The sequence below is a fragment of the Pelodiscus sinensis genome, chromosome 3 (assembly GCF_049634645.1).
Source record: "Pelodiscus sinensis isolate JC-2024 chromosome 3, ASM4963464v1, whole genome shotgun sequence".
NCBI lineage: Eukaryota > Metazoa > Chordata > Testudines > Trionychidae > Pelodiscus > Pelodiscus sinensis.
The window spans coordinates 107136580-107153567 of NC_134713.1; the positions used below are offsets into that span (position 1 = coordinate 107136580).

At 44.4% G+C, this 16988-nt stretch overlaps 1 protein-coding gene across 2 annotated transcripts in view; it reads left to right on the forward strand.

The window, feature by feature from the left end:
• Positions 1-16988, forward strand: part of MTHFD1L (methylenetetrahydrofolate dehydrogenase (NADP+ dependent) 1 like) — a 246840-nt gene that overhangs the window by 45329 nt on the left and 184523 nt on the right. The window contains exon 11 of one of the 2 annotated variants that reach the window (XM_075924433.1): positions 1320-1493. In XM_075924433.1, the coding sequence (XP_075780548.1) occupies positions 1320-1493 (174 nt within the window). Of the gene's footprint in view, positions 1-1319; positions 1494-7493; positions 7635-16988 lie in introns of those variants that run through there. The other variant, XM_075924434.1, reaches the window with a different exon arrangement.

Genomic DNA, 16988 nt, shown 5'->3' on the forward strand with positions numbered 1-16988 from the left:
GTTTGTGGGTGCCATGGTGCCCGCCGGGGCATTTGTGTGGCCGCCGAGTGACCAGGACTGGCCCAAGCCATTCTTGCACCCCAGGTGCGCGGTTTATGCGTGGCCTCGGCCCCCAGGCACGCGGGGCATGTGCGGCCCTGCTCCCGGGCGCTCGGCAGCCCTAAAATGTTGGGGACCACTAACCTATTATGTAGTATTATGAGTGATTAAACAGCCACTGTGTACTATTCCACATATAGGTCTTAGAGGGGTAGCAGTGTTAGACTGTAACTTTAAAAACAACAAGTAGTCCTGTAGCGCCTTGGAGACTAACATACATACATATATATGGTATCGTGAGCGTTCATAAGCAAAATCCACTTCTTCCATATGAGGAAGTGGGTTTTGCTCACAAATGCTAGTAATACTATATATGTTTTTTTGTTAGTCTCTTAGCTGATCCGGCACAGCGCGGAAGTCTAGATGCGGATCGGTCGACAAGGGAAGCCTTTGTTTCACGAGGCATAAGGGAGTGATCGACAAAGGCTTCCCTTGTCGACTGATCCGCATCTAGACTTCCGTGCTGTGCCGGATCTGCTGATTGTTGACACAGCACGGCGGCCATTTTTATTTTAATGGAGTGGGGATTATTTAAATCCCTGCTTCATTGACTATGTTGGGTAAACTAGTTTACATGGCTCTGTCGATGGAGCCATGTCGTCTAGACACACCCTAAAGCGCTACATCATTATCTCACATATAATCATATTTCAATAGTGAGTGAGCTGAGCCTTGTATATGTTACCTATCTCCTTACATTACCTCATAGGGAAGTAGTGAGGCTTAAAGTTGGCTTTCACATTCTCTGATGTGCAGGTATGTTTGTCCATATTTATATCAATTCTATCTATAAGGAATGTATATGCTTTGCAGTAACATGTACTTATAAATGCTGAAATGTGCTAAATTGTACTGCTGTAGAGGAGGAAAAGAAATGGACAGAAAAGTCAGTTCCAAAGTGATATTCTTAAATATCTACCAGACACTGACTAGTCTGATATGAAGTCATTGGGCAATATTTGGAACACAATTAAAGGAAAGAATACAATGAAATAAATGTTAGTAAACACTGCTTGGAGAAAAATGGATAACACAAACGATTTCCAATATTACATTAGGCGTTAGCTAGTATTTAGGTTCAGATAACAAAATCTGGGAGAAGAGATCATAAAGCGGTTACAATAACTTTATTGTTGCAGTGTTTGCTGTTATTTTGTATTCTGTCATCGACCACCTAAGCTGAGAGAAGTCTCTTGGCTCCTATTTGTTTTCTTTTCCAGTGATATTGAGATTTCCCGAGGACAGAGTCCAAAAGCTGTTGACGTACTTGCCAAGGAGATAGGATTGCTTGCAGATGAAATTGAAATCTATGGCCAAACCAAAGCCAAAGTACGTTTGTCCCTGCTGGAAAGGTTAAAGGATCAACCAGATGGAAAATATGTTCTAGTTGCTGGGTAAGAATATACACTAGGCTTCCTCCTTCTGCCCTCTCTCCCCCCTTTCTCTCTGCTAACACAAACATGTGGTTTGTATCTTTTAATTTACTGAATAAATTGCCCATTATAAACTTGTAGTACTTGATGCTTTATGAAAGCAAGCATTTATATTTTTCTCCCCCTTTTTAAAATAACCTTTTTTTCCTCCAAGCTGTGATTACAGAAGTTAAGTATGTTTTATGGAAGGTACATTGATTTAAGCTTCTTAAAATGTCTTCTGTAACTATTTGATTTTTTCTTGACTCATCAGCTTTAAAGTATTTGACTCAGAAGTGCAGTCACTTTGTTTATAAACCATTTTAAGGGAAGCTACATGGTAATCTATTGGTATTAATGGTAAATACTTTTTTATTGAATAGCAAACTGCATAGTTAAATAAAATCCATGTTTTTCCTTAAAATGTAGAAATGTCTCCAGGCAGGCTTATCATATGCTTTGTTCCCATGATTTTTTTAAATGTAATGCTTCATCTAGAAATACCTGTCTCTTTCTTACTCTTTCCTTTGCTTCCTTTTCTCATACATCTGCTTTGTAAAATGGAAAGTTCATCAGATGTTTGTTGTTGGATCACCGATGTAGTAAGGTCAGGATTTACTGTTGTGATGTCCTGACAGGTCTCTGGCTCCGCTGATGATGATAACCAGAAGGCTGCTTGTGTGTGTGTTCAGTGATGTGTGCCGTATCAACTTGCGCAATTAGTCACCACAACAGACCCTGAGACAGCACCCAAAGTCCACAGATCAGATAAGGGTGGACCGTTTTATAGTCAGCACCTAGTACCAATTACTGTTCTACACCTGGGCCTATTACCAATTAGTGTTTTACATTCTCGGCCCTCATCATGCCACGTTCTGTGAGTAGGGGCCTGCCCTTGCTCGCAGCTTAGCTTTGCTTTACATTAGCCAAGTGTCCGTTGTTAGCTAGACCTCAGGCCTCAAACCAGACCTGTGCTACATGGGCTTATATTTTAGGCCCCCATCTTACTACAGCGTGCACTTATCTGCAACAGTTTCCACGCAACGGTAGATTGCAGCATATCTTTTTCTTTTTATAACAAAAGCCTCATTTTGTGAATTGATAAGGTTTAGTTGGTTTTCGTAAAATTCTCTTAATGGCACTTTTCTGTTTGTCAGTCCCCGCAATACACAAAGTTCGAAAGGGATGCTGGAAAGAGTGAGACCATGACTTGGGGTAGCAAAAAGAAAAAACTGATTTTATTTTAATGATGACTCTGACACCTAATGTCTGTGAATTCAGTCACATGCGCGGGCGCCAGACAATCATCAGAATAAAAAATAAGCAAATCGCCAAACAATATAAAATAATTCCCTGAGGCTTTTCCAAATCACATTAATTCTCAATAACTGCCTAGGATTTAGGAACAGTTGAATTAACACTAATGTTGTTCATAAAGTTAACTATTTACACTATTTTATACAAGAGAACAGTTAAAACCTTACCAGCAACTATTTGTGAACTAACACAATGTCTGTTTAACCACTGTCACTTGACAGGCAATAAGGGCAACTGAAAAATCAATCAGGACAGGGATAATGGCGGGGGAGGGGTGTTATACCAGTTCTGGAGACAGCAGGAACACAAGTACCAGTCACATGCTCATAAACTGTCTCCACTCGGGTCGACCAACTCGGAGTACGCTCAGTAAGACTTGAGAGTGGGGGGTGCAAGCGTCGGGTGATCAGGCCAGGCGTTCACACGATGCGATTCTCCACTCAGAGGGGGTTCAGCTGCTTGTTTTATTGCCCGGTCACTTGTCACCTCATTGGTTAATCTTTGTCGCAGTGGGTGGAGTAAGCAGGCCTGACCACGAGTCAGCCCATTGGCTGATCTTTACTGCAGTGGGTGGAGCGAGCAGGGGAAGATAATTATTCTGTATGCCCTTATATGGAAAGCGCTCCGCCTCACAGACAGAGCCCCCTATACCAGCCTTTGTGGTATAACAGGCTATGGCTAACCTGCGGCGGGCAGCCATTGTTGTTGTTCTGTCTCGGACACTATTTAGCACCTTTTTTCTAGCAACCAAACATAATAGGGTAGGGGGGAAAGGGAAGGGAGAAGGGAAGATATATCACATTTTTTTTCATTGTGAAATTTAATCCAGTGCTAGTGTTACATTCTTTTTTGTTATTTTTGGCAGTAGTGTAACAAAATCTGTAAGTTAAGATTTCCAGCTGGTCCAGTGGACAAAGCCATTCTTAGATGCCTTTGTCCTGCCACTTCCTTGATCAACTAGTGTTCTCCATGTTCGCACAAACACAGTTAGCTTTTTGTATGTTTGTACTGGGAAATCTGGATTCCTGGCAACAGTGCAGTGTGTTTCGATCACATCAATCTTCACAGAATTGCAGACTTTAGAAGTAGCTCAGGAGGGAACATGGATACGATGCGGAACTCTATTTAGATGGAGTTTGGGAATTCTGCATATGAGGAACTGCCGCCTATAAGCTTCCTCTTTTTGTATCACTCTTTCTGTTCTGTTTACCAATGTGTCCTTTTAAGGGCAGCAGTCTAGAAGAAAGTGCACTACATATTCTAAATCCATGATGTCCATCCAGTTCTGAAGCAGTAGCTATTGTAATATAGAACTATATATAGAGAGCTAGTCATGCTCAGCCAGCCAAATAGTCACATTGTTCAAGCCATCTTGCCACATTCAACTGGCCAAATAGCCACATGTAGCTAGTGCAGGGTTTCCCAACCGATTGGTTGGGACCCAAATATGGGTCACCATTACATTTCAAAAGGGTCACCAAGTGGCTCTGCTCTCCCTTGTCCCCCTGTTTTTGAATTACCTTGGGTCACCAACTCTTCCTGAATTGTCAAAATGGGTCCCCATCTGGAAAAGGATGGGAACCGCTGAGCCTAGTGGATAGTGTGTTGGACACCACGGCTCTAAATGTTGCTTTGTGGGAGAATAGAGAAATCATGGAATCCTAGGACTGGAAGGAGCCTTTAGAGGTCTTCCAATCCAGACTTGTGCATTCAAGGCAGGACTACGTATTATCTAGGGCAGGAGTCTCATACTCCCAAGCCCCCAGGCCTTCTACAGGCCAGAGCATATTCGCAGTCCAGCCCGGAGGGGGGAATGGATGTCCCTTGGGACCCAGGCTTGGAGATTAGCAGGGGGGCCTGGTGCGGGCAGCAATGGGTGGGCCCCCTGCACTTCATGGGTGCACTCACTCTGCTTTGCTCCCAGTTCAAGACTGATTGGGTCTCCAGGGTGGAGGACCAGGAAGGTTTAAGGCTATTGTAATTCAGCAAGTAGCTGTAGTAACTCTGTTACATAAGGGTTAACATAGAATGCTTCCTTACTCATGGGTGTAGAATGTTTTCTACTTTTTTTCCCAGTGCCAGTAAGGTTCTCAAATGCAATTTTTTTTTCATATTTAAAATGCACTGCTTTTTGTGTGTGGTCTTCTCAATAATGAGAGTGGGAATAGAGATCAAGTTCCCCACAATACAGGCAGTCCCTGGGTTACATGGATCCGACTTACATAGGATCCCTACTTACAAACGGGGTGAGGCAACCCCGCACTAGCTGCTTCCCCCCAGCAGACCAGGGAGACGCGAAGCTAGTGCCCCTCCCCCCCCAGCAGACCAGGAAGACGCGGAGCGGCTTTTCTCAGCAGACACCTCAGCTTGAGAATAAAGGACTGAGGGAAGTGAGGTGTGGGAGAATAAAACAGCTCTGGAGAAATGTTTGGCTTGAGTTTCCCCTACAATATGTACCAGTTCCGACTTACATACAAATTCAACTTAAGAACAAACCTACAGTCCCTATCTTGTACGTAACCCGGGGACTGCCTGTACTTATTTGTTCAATTGACTGTAGCTGATAATGATGTGAGGGAAGTGAGAAACAATGCCTGTTGCAGGGAAAAGGCTTTCAGGATGGTGAGAGAACAACATGGAATTGGAGAAGCTGGAATTGGAAATGATCTTGTTAGCCATCTGGTTAGACCCCCTGCCAGACAAAATTAATAGCAACATTTTTATATTGGATTTTTGTGTTGCTTTGAAATCAAAGAAAAATACAAACAGCTTTAAAAAGCTGTAGTTTTGGCCACTGAAGCAAATGTGCTCAAATGGCTAAGTAAAATGCATGGCTTCACAGGGAGCGATTGAGAGTTTTGTATGCCTGCAATTTACAGGTTACCTCTGTTTATGGGGAGTTGTTAATTATGCATGATATTCAGCATTTCATAAGCAAAATTGATTTTCTGGATAACTGCAATCTTCTCTGCATTATACATTTCTTGGTCATGATTCTGAGCTTTTTTGTACCCTTCCTTGTGCAGAATAAATTTTATGTGCACCAAGGTATGTGCAGATGTGCACCATCAGTAGAAACACATGCTGCTGGCTGTGGGCAGTCTGCTCATCATCTGGGCAGCATTTGAAACTCTCCTGGGTGGCCACCCAAGTGCACAACTTTCAGGGAACCCTGGCTCCCCTCACAGGGCTGAGTTGATGCTTCTGGGGCCCCAAGGCTAGTAGATTGTGGGGCTCCCTAGGCTGTGAGGAGGGACCAAAAATGGAGGGGATTCATGTGTAGGATGGGGCTGCCAGGGAGCAAGCTTGGGATGAGTGTTCAGGGTCTGGGAGGGAGCAAAGGATTGGAGTGCTTACCTGGCACAGCTGTCGGAGGGGCACAGGTGGCTTGGTGCTGCACTTGCAGGCACCTCCCTCTGCCATTCCAATTGTCCGTGCCCCTAGCCAATGGAAACCATGGAGGAAAAGTCTGTAGGGAGCGCATCCCTATGCTACAGCTGGGATGGGAGAAGGAATGGCAGCACACTGAGCCACTTACTTCTTGTCCCCCCCGCTACACAAGGGCTGTAGCGTTGGCTCCCCATGGCTTCTCCCTCACTATGGAGTGGGTAAGCTCTTGAAATTTAATATTTTTCTAATGTAAATAGATGCTACTTGAGATGAATTAGGATGTTATATGTTATGGTGTTTGTCAAAAGTGTAATTTATATTTTATCCAATTATGTTTCATTAAGCATCACATATAAACTACACTACAGCCACGTAAAAGATGTGTTTCTGGCTAACTTCTTAATTCCACGAGGGTCAGGATTTACAGATGCAGAGTTCTGAGAATTCATTTTTGCTTCCCATGGGGATATAGATATGTGGCAAGTAATTGATTTATCCCAGCTGACTGGGAGGGAGCTGGGGGAAGAGAGGGAAAGGGATATTTATAGAAATAACTTGCAAAAATTCAGTCTTATAATGATGTACTTCAACTTTTAATTGTCCAAAGTAAAGATTGTTCACTGAATAATTAGTCATGTACCTTGTATACTAGTGTGTATTTGTGTAGTTAGATCGTGTTATAAATCTACATTTAACACAGTGTAGTGATTGGAATAAGAGATGTGTCTCATATGAATCTGTATTGAGTTGGAGGCTTGGCCTATATTGAAAGGTTAAGTCTACATAGCTTCTTCAATCAGGAGTGTGAATTTCATTAATGTAATTAGGCCAATTTACCCCCAGTGTAGATGCAGGAATGTTGATAGACTAGTGCTTCTGTCGGTTAGTTATAGCCACAGGAAGGTGTTAAAATCCTTTCTGTCAGTATAGGATGCTTCTACACTGTGAGGTTATGCCAGCATAGCTATACTGTGACGGACCCGGCGGCCAGGAGAGAACCCCCCCCCTCCCTCGGCCGGAAAAGCGGCCGCTGCGGGCGGCGAACACACCAGTGCGGCAGCACCGGGGTTTGGACGCCCGGCATCCCCGACGGGGACAGGGAGCGGGAGGCGGGGCAGAACTCGGGCGGCAGGGAAGCGGCCGGCTTTGCCGCCCCGGCTCACGCTCCAACGCTGGGCACGGGAGCATGTCGGCACAGGCGCAGGGGTAGGGACGCTGCGGGGGCGGGGCTCACCGCCCAGACGTCATCCCCCAGCGACCACAAAGGCCGGGGACGGACCGGCAGGAGGGGAGGAAGTGCAGCAGCAGATGCCCTGGCGTCCCAGAGTACCAAACCCATGGCCCCCCGGGCGATGAGGAAGGACGGGCTCGGCACTTGGCGGCTCGCCTTGGGACGCGCCCGACGACTTCGGCGTGGTGAGTGACCCCAGCCTTGCTCCGCTACCGGGGCAAGTCAGTGGGGAGTGGAAGGAGCCCGAGACGGGGCACTTTTGGCGCCCGTGGGCGGGCGAGTTGAGGGCAGCAGCCCCGTCCGCCGTGGAAGGCGACAGCTGGTCGCCAACCTCCACTTAGGGCCTCGGGCTGGGACCCGGAGGTGAGTGAGGGCCCGGGTCCCCCACTCCCCTTCCCCCCTCATCGCTACCTATAAGCAATTCCCCGGAATCCTTAAACCCGCGTGGCCAAGACTGCAGGAGGACATTGGTCCAAAGTCAGGCCCCGCACCAACACGGCGACTCCCCCTACCCCGCAAGTCTGGGGAGGAGGGGCCCGACGGAGGGGCCGCCGAACCCCCTCAGCCATTAGGGGCAGAGGGGTGATCGCCCCCTCATTCGGACGCCAACCCAAGGACCCCAGGTAGGGGCCAGAGAGACAAGCCCAGACGGTGGGTTCGCAGGGCCCCGCTCCTCCCCAGACCTGCTCTGGAGCTGAAGAGGGAGGGAGCGAGGAGCTTGCACCCGCAAAAGCCCGTCACATATACATTGCCATACCTATGTTGATATAGTCTCCATAGACCTACTATAACATCCTCTAAGCTCAAACAGTAGAGACTCATGCTTTTAGATTATTTACACCTAATTCAGTCTTTGCCAATGACCTCCGCAGGATATTGTAATACCATTGTGTGATAACATTTTATAAAACCAATAATGCAATAAAACCAATATGTTGTTTTTAAAACAATTCTCTTACAGCTATTAAAGGGATAGTAAGAGTGGCCAGAAATACCACTGTAACCATTTCAGTGAGGCTTAGTCATTCATTTAACAGAATCCCACATCCCATCCATTCAGAATGGAAACACTGCAATATCAGAGTTTTGTGAACAAGAGCACTGTATGGGTATGTCTACACTACAGCGCTAATTCGAACTAACTTAGTTCGAATTAGTTAATTCGAACTAAGCTAATTCGAACTAACGCATCTAGAACTAAAAACTAGTTCGAATTAGCGTTTTGCTAATTCGAACTAGCATGTCCACATTAAGTGGACCCTGAACCGGGGTTAAGGATGGCCGGAAGCAGTGCCGGCAGGGCATCAGATGAGGACTTAGAGCGTGGAGCTGCTGCCTCAGGCTAGCCGAGGGCTGTGCTTAAAGGGACCCGTCCCCCACCCGGACAGACAGTTCTCAGGGGTGCCCCGCTTGCAAAGCAGTCCTGGCTTGGAGTGCCCGAGTGCCCACACTGGGCACATCACAGCACTCGGCCATCATCCCGGCTGCACTTGCCGCACGCTGCCATCTGGGGAGAGGGGGCAATTGGGGGGCTGCAGGAGAGCTTCCACCCCAAGAAGCCCGCAGAGCCAGCCCAGTCCTCCCCATCGGGGGCTCGTACCCCATTCCTCCCTCACCTCCTTCCACTTACCCCTCCCTAGCTCCCCTTCCTGATGTACAAAATAAAGAAAATGTGTGGTCAAAAATAGAATCTCTCTTTATTGAACAAAACTCGGGGAGACTGGGAAAAGTAGGTGGGAGAGGGGAAGAGAGAGGGTGGGAGGGGGGGGCAACTAAAATGATCAGAGGTTTAGAACAGGTCCCATATGAAGAGAGACTAAAGAGACTGGGACTTTTCAGTTTAGAAAAGAGGAGACTGAGGGGGGATAGGATAGGGTCTCTAAAAGCATGAGTGGGGTGGAGACGGTGCATAAAGAAAAGTTCTTCATTAGTTCCCATAATAGAAGGACTAGAGGACACCAAAGGAAAGGAATGGGTAGCAGGCTTCAAACTAGTAACAGAAGGTTGTTCTTCACAAAGCAAAGAGTCAACCTGTGGAACTCCTTGTTGCAGGAGGCTGTGAAGGCTAGAACTAGAACTGAGTTTAAAGAGAAGTGAGATAAAGTGATGGAGGTTGGGTCCATGGAGTGGTATTAGCCAGGGGGTAGGAGTGGTGTCCCTGCCCAAAGTTTGTGGAAGGCTGGAGAGGGATGGCACGAGACAAATGGCTTGGTCACTGTCTTCGGTCCATCCCCTCCAGGGTCCCTAGTGTTGGCCGCTGTCGGCAGACAGGCTACTGGGCTAGATGGACCTTTGGTCTGACTCAGTACGGCCATTGTAAGCTCAGGACTCGGTCGGGGATCTCAGTGGACCACCTTGATTTTCATGCACTCCTGCTCCTGGGTGGCCAGGCTGGCAGCTCTCCTGCCCTAGACGGCCACTTTCCTGTGCCTAGTGCAGAGGTCATAGAATCATAGAATAATAGGACTGGAAGGGACCTCAAGAGGTCATCGAGTCCATCCCCCCGCCCTCAAGGCAGGACCAAGCTCCGTCTACACCTTCCCTGACAGATGTCTATCTAACCTGTTCTTAAATATCTCCAGAGAGGGAGATTCCACCACCTCCCTTGGCAATTTATTCCAATATTTGACCACTCTGACAGTTAGGAATTTTTTCCTAATGTCCAATCTAAACCTCCCCTGCTGCACTTTAAGCCCATTACTCCTTGTCCTGTCCTCAGAAACCAAGAGGAACAAATTTTCGCCTTCCTCCTTGTGACACCCTTTTAGATATTTGAAAACCGCTATCATGTCCCCCCTTAATCTTCTTTTTTCCAAACTAAACAAGCCCAGTTCATGAAGCCTGGCTTCATAGGTCATGTTCTCTAAACCTTTAATCATTCTTGTCGCTCTTCTCTGTACCCTTTCCAATTTCTCCACATCTTTCTTGAAATGTGGCGCCCAGAACTGGACACAGTACTCCAGCTGAGGCCTAACTAGTGCAGAGTAGAGCGGCAGAATGACTTCACGAGTTTTGCTTACAACACACCTGTTGATACAACCTAGAATCATATTTGCTTTTTTTGCAACAGCATCACACTGTTGACTCATATTCAACTTGTGGTCCACTATGACCCCTAGATCCCTTTCCGCCATGCTCCTTCCTAGATAGTCGCTTCCCATCTTGTATGTATGGAACTGATTGCACCCACCTTATCGTGGCCCTATCTAAGTTATATTTGCCTAGTTTATCAATAAGAATATCATGTGAGACCGTATCAAATGCCTTACTAAAGTCTAGGTATATGACATCCACTGCTTCTCCCTTATCCACAAGGCTCGTTATCCTATCAAAGAAAGCTATCAGATTAGTTTGGCATGACTTGTTCTTCACAAACCCATGCTGGCTATTCCCTATCACTTTATTACCTTCCAAGTGTTTGCATATGATTTCCTGAATTACCTGCTCTATGATCTTCCCTGCGACAGACGTTAAACTGACCGCTCTGTAGTTTCCTGGGTTGTTCTTATTCCCCTTTTTATAGATGGGCACAATATTTGCCCTTTTCCAGTCTCCTGTCTGCCATGATTTTTCAAAAATCATAACTAAAGGCTCAGATACCTCCTCTATCAGCTCCTTGAGTATCCTGGGATGCATTTCATCAGGACCTGGTGACTTGCAGACATCTAACTTTCCTAAGTGATTTTTAACTTGTTCTTTGTGTATCCTATCTTCTAAACTTACCCTCTCTCTGCTTGTATTCACTACGTTAGGCGCACCTCCAGACTTCTCGGTGAAGACTGAAACAAAGAAGTCATTGAGCATCTCTGCCATTTCCAAGTTTCCTGTTACTGCTTCTCCCTCCTCACTAAGCAGTGGGCCTACCCTGTCCTTGGTCTTCCTCTTGCTTCTAATGTATTTATAAAAGGTCTTCTTGTTTCCCTTTATGCCTGTAGGTAGTTTGATCTCATTTTGTGCCTTTGCCTTTCTAATCTTGCCCCTACATTCCCGTGTTGCTTGCCTATATTCATCCTTTGTTATTTGTCCTAGTTTCCATTTTTTATATGACTCCTTTTTTATTTTGAGAACATGCAAGATCTCCTTGTTAAGCCAAGCTGGTCTTTTGCCATATTTTCTATCTTTCCTACACAGCGGAATTGTTTGCTTTTGGGCCCTTAACAACGTCCCTTTGAAATACTTCCAACTCTCCTCAGTTGTTTTTCCCTTCAGTCTTGCTTCCCATAGGACCTTACCTACAAGTTCTCTGAGCTTATCAAAATATGCCTTCCTGAAATCCATTACCTCAACTGTGCTGGTGTCCCTTTTACCTTTCCTTAAGATCATGAACTCTATTACTTCATGATCACTGTCCCCTATACTGTCTTCCACTTTCAAGTTTTCAACTAGTTCCTCCCTATTTGTTAAAACCAAATCCAGAACAGCTTCTCCTCTGGTAGCTTTTTCAACCTTCTGAAACAGAAAGTTGTCTCCAATGCAGTCCAGAAACTTATTGGATAGCCTGTGCCCCGCTGTGTTAGTTTCCCAACATATGTCTGGATAGTTGAAGTCCCCCATTACCACCAAATCTTGGGCTTTGGATAGTTTTGTTAATTGTTTAAAAAAGGCCTCATCCTACAGGTGGCCTGTAGTAGACTCCTAGCATGCTATCACCCTTGTTTTTTACCCCTTTTAGCTTAACCCAGAGACTCTCTACACAGCTATCTCCTATGTTCATCTCCACTTCAGTCCAGGTGTGTACATTTTTAATAAACAAGGCAACTCCTCCTCCCTTTTTTCCCTGTCTGTCCTTCTTGAGCAAGCCGTACCCTTCCATACCAACATTCCAATCATATGTCCCATCCCACCAGGTTTCTGTAATACCAGTGATATCATAGTTGTATTTATTGGTTAGCAATTCCAGTTCTTCCTGCTTATTACCCATACTTCTTGCATTTGTATATAGGCATCTAAGATACTGATTTGATCTTGCCTCCCTGTTGTGCCCTGACCCTCCTTTCTCCTTGCCATTATAGGCCGTAGTCCCCCCCATTTCCAACCCATCTCCCAGTCCCGCACATTCAGCACTTACCTGTGGGCTTTGCTCACCTGTCCCCGTCGAACCTAGTTTAAAGCCCTCCTCACAAGGTTAGCCAGTCTGTGTCCAAACAAGGCCTTCCCGCTCCTGGAAAGGTGAACTCCATCTCCGCCAAGCAGTCCTTCCTGGAAGAGCGCCCCGTGATCAAGGAAGCCGAATCCCTCCTGGCGAATCCCTCCTGATGAGGTCCACGATGTCTGCACTAGACCAGGCGGGTGCCTGCCTCTTGTGGTCCCGGGCAAGCTCCCGGGAGCCGCCAGCTTGGTCCCGGGAAGAGGGGGAGGGCTGGGGGGCATCAGGTGGCTGGCTCGAGCCGTGCCAGGTGCAGGGTCTGCTAGCTGGGTGCTGGCAGGCTTGCTCCTGGCACGGGCACCGTAGCCAGCCCGTGCCCCTTTAAGGGGTCCGGGGCCGGGAGGGGGGCAATAGAGTTTCCCTGGTGTTGGCCAGAATGGCCACCAGGGAAAGCTGGGGAGGGCTAGCCTCCCACTAGTTCGAATTAAGGGGCTACACACCCCTTAATTCGAACTAGTAAGTTCGAACTAGGCTTAGTCCTCGTACAATGAGGTTTACCTAGTTCGAACTAAGCGGAGCGCTAGTGTAGTGCCTATCAAAGTTAATTCGAACTAATGTCCGTTAGTTCGAATTAACTTTGTTGTGTAGACATACCCTATAAGAGAAACTGTACATCAGTTTCACCAGAACCACTGGTTCTGAGGATTTAATAGCAAGAAAGCAAAGCAAAAAGCTTAGCTCCTATTGTGGTATCATCTTAAAATGTATATAGTTCCTTTCTTGCTGTGTTCTTAACAATACCCTTAACTGTGTGGAGGTTACAGCTGGTGCAGCGTATCATCTCAGTGTTTGTATGTTTATTTTTTCTTTGTCAGACCTCATGTGGCTTTCCCACAGAAATATTTCCACTCTCAGTTGAATGCAGACTTCTTTACGATCGTAGTTTGAAAAAACAAACTTTCCTAAGTTATGGAATTCATATCTTACCAGGAGATTGGTGACCTGATGGTAGAAGAGGACGTTAGAAATTATAAGGAAAACAATGATTATGGGCTTTTTATGTTTGTATTCAAAACTCTACTAAAGGAAACTACAAAGAAGAATATAAACATGAGCGTTACTCCACTCTATCAGAGTAAAACTAACTGGTTAAAATTAATTATTTCCGGTATTACTTAAGATCAAAGCACAAGCTTACATTCCAAATGTGATCTTTCTAAAAATGTGCAACAGAGCTATAGTCAGTCATTGATAGCCATATTGTAATTTGCAAAAATGAGTAACACAAGTGAGAAGGGAATTTATAGCATATATGGAGCTAGCAGAAAGAAAGAAATGTTTACTTATAAAAGTTAGATTATTTTAAACATAAAACTAATCAAATAGGCTAGGTGCCTAACCTCTGTCATATCTACAAGTATTAGGCTCTTGCCTCACCTATGCTGGGGTATAACCTCACTATTTTCCCACACTTAGGGTGCATCTACACTGCGGCACTAGCTCGAAATAAACCATGCAATTTGAGCTATGCAAATCACATAGCTTATTTCAAGCTTACTTTGAAGTAGACCGCCATTCCGACAAGTCCTTTAAGCCTCATGGAATGAGGTTTACCAGGACATCAGAATAGTGCACCCGTTATTTCGATTACATTTTGAAATAACAGGCATGCTGTCAAGATGCAAAAAATGCTATTTTAGGATACCAGAAGTATCCCGAAATAGCACCACAGTGTACACATACCCTTTAGACTTGATCTTGGATTACAGTACCATGTGTGTCCAGCAGGAAAACTGGGCATGGCACCTATTAATCTTCCTTTTGGGAGCTGGTGATCACTAAGTATTGTTTGATTTTAATAGCCAGAACATAGCAAAGCACGGGAGAAAAGGATTTTTAAAGCAATAAAGCAGTCTATATGCAGGTCTGTCTCCCTAAGTTTTATCATCCCCTAGAACTGGGCTGGGCAAGAAGCTACCCGGGGGGCTGGATGTGATCCACCTAAGACTTTGATCTGCCCATGGATTGCATCTGTCCACTTTCTATTTGTATCTTGCTGCCCACGACACCAAATTTCCAGGCAGTGGCTCAGGCAGCAGGATCCTTTGCAAATGGCTCACAGCTCACAGAAACAGCACTACCTTGGCAGCCGCCAGAGACGCGAGCCTTTTAAATAGCTGCAGCAATCTCAGGCAGCTTCCTGGCAACGCGGTAGCCGTAGGGCAAGGAGCCATGAGCCCTTTGCTGTGTTTTCAATTGAAAGCCTCTGGCTCCAGACAACACTGAGGAGAGTCTACTCTCCAGCCCTACCCCTTCTTCCCCAGACTCCTCCCCTTCTGGGGGAGAAGGGGGAGATGGCCGGTGACCACGTAACAAAATTCATTAAGTGGCTCCCCTGCTAAAATTATTGCCCATCCCTGCCCTAAAAGTTTGGTTGTCCACTTGTTATAACTTTGTGGAAGTGTGTGATCCTTAGTAAATGCTAAAAGGCATTCTCAATCTTGCACGGTTTGTTAATGTGTGTAGTAGTAGCACTTGCAGAAGAAACTTGGAGATTATTAAACCGGAGATGCTTGCTTCCTTATTTAATGAATCTTACTCTCACACCTACTTGCACAGCATTTTTAAATAAGCAATCTGTATTTGGGTTCATATTTATTTAGCTCTATACTTTAGATTCCCTTTATGGAGAGTTCAGAATGGATGTGAAATTTTGCTTATTTACCAACAATGTTCAGAAATCTGAGTAAAATATATAGCACCTATGGTACTTTTTGGTTTTAACCTTTTTTCTTCGTAAGAATTTCAGGAATTTTTCTTATCAGTCACAAATATGATATCATTTTAGTATATATTGAACTGATTTTTAGGGTCGTGTTCATATACCCCAAGAAAATGTTTAAACTCAAGTGAATTTAAAGATGTTGGTTGGTATCTTGATCCCATTGAAAGCAAGAGCAAAACCTCTTTGGCTTCAGTGAGGCAGGATTTCCTTATTGGAAAGTGCTTACATATTTCATATTAAAATAGAATAAGAACATAAGATAGTATTTTTAAAATTACAGTGTAAAAAGCAGCAAATAAATTGATTTTTCTACTTTGCTCAGTCATAAAAATTGTTTCTGTCTTTGGATGTGTCTGTTAATATTTATATTTCCAGGACCCCAGCCTGCAATCTTTACTTATGCAGAACTCTTCTTGGGCATACGTTACATTTTTGTTGAAGGTTATAATAACCTGAGTATTTTGCCACTGGTATGTGACATAGGATATTGTTGTCGTTGGTTTTTTTTTTTTTAATTATTTGTCTTGTTTGTTTTTAAAGAAAGAAAGAAAGAACCTTTTTTAAAAAACAGGGAAGTACAGCCCTAGGAGATAAGGAAGTGGGATGAGCGGAGAATGTTTACTTCAGAAATTGTCGTTGTACCGTATGGTTTGGAGGAGAAAATTCTTGTCTGTCATTCAGAATTTTCAGTCTTGGAAAACATGACACTTTTGTAGACAGGGTTGAATATACATTTTAAATTGACTATCCAATCTCTACCTAAATTGAATCACAAAAGTTTAAAGTGGCCACTTCTGAATTGTTCAAAGTGATAACTAATAGTGGAGGGGATGTTTTGTCTTTTGAGCTTCAAGAGAGCTCTTTAATAAATGCTTAAGCCTCTAAGAAGTCAATATGTTAAATTTCTTTGAGCAGGAGAATTGCATGTGTTTTAAGTGCTTTTCTGAATTGGGGACATAAGGCTATTCCTATTAATTCACCTTGCATACATCATGAGATGTAAATCCATATCATCCTGACATTTAGAGATTAAAAAGTAAATATGTGACAAACGGAGTGTTTTTTGTGTTTCTTTATTATACTGTAAACTGACAGGTTGTCATCTTAAATACTGTCAAGAAGAGCTTAAAAGAATTTCTGGCCAATTTAATAACTTTCTGCAAAAAGAGGATTTCAGTTTGATTTTTGCCTTGTTACGAAGTGAGCTTGCATTGGACAGAAACACTTTGCAAAGTTGCTAGAGTAGGAAAATGAAATGTTTTAAATTAGATTTGTATATTTAACTTGAGTCTTGAAGAGGTCATAATATAGGAGTTGCCCCTTTTGGCTAGCATATGCATGCATGCTTATATTTCCACGGGAATGAAAATGTAATCCATAATGTCACATAGCTTACGTAAACTATTCGTTTCACTATAAGCAGTAAAGATACCACAGATTTAAGCTCTGAAGTGTTACTTTTTTGGCAAAGCTATTCCTTGAGGATTCAGTGGGAGTGATGTGAATGAAAATGTACTCTTGGTTTTTATTCGTTTTTCTCTTGCTGATGAAAGAAAGACCCCAAGTGAATAGTTTTCAGTGTGTTTGAAAAATTTTCTGAGCCATATGTTGTTTGTACTATATTTTAGATAACATACTTCTCGTAGTGTCCCTATGGGTGTTCCACTT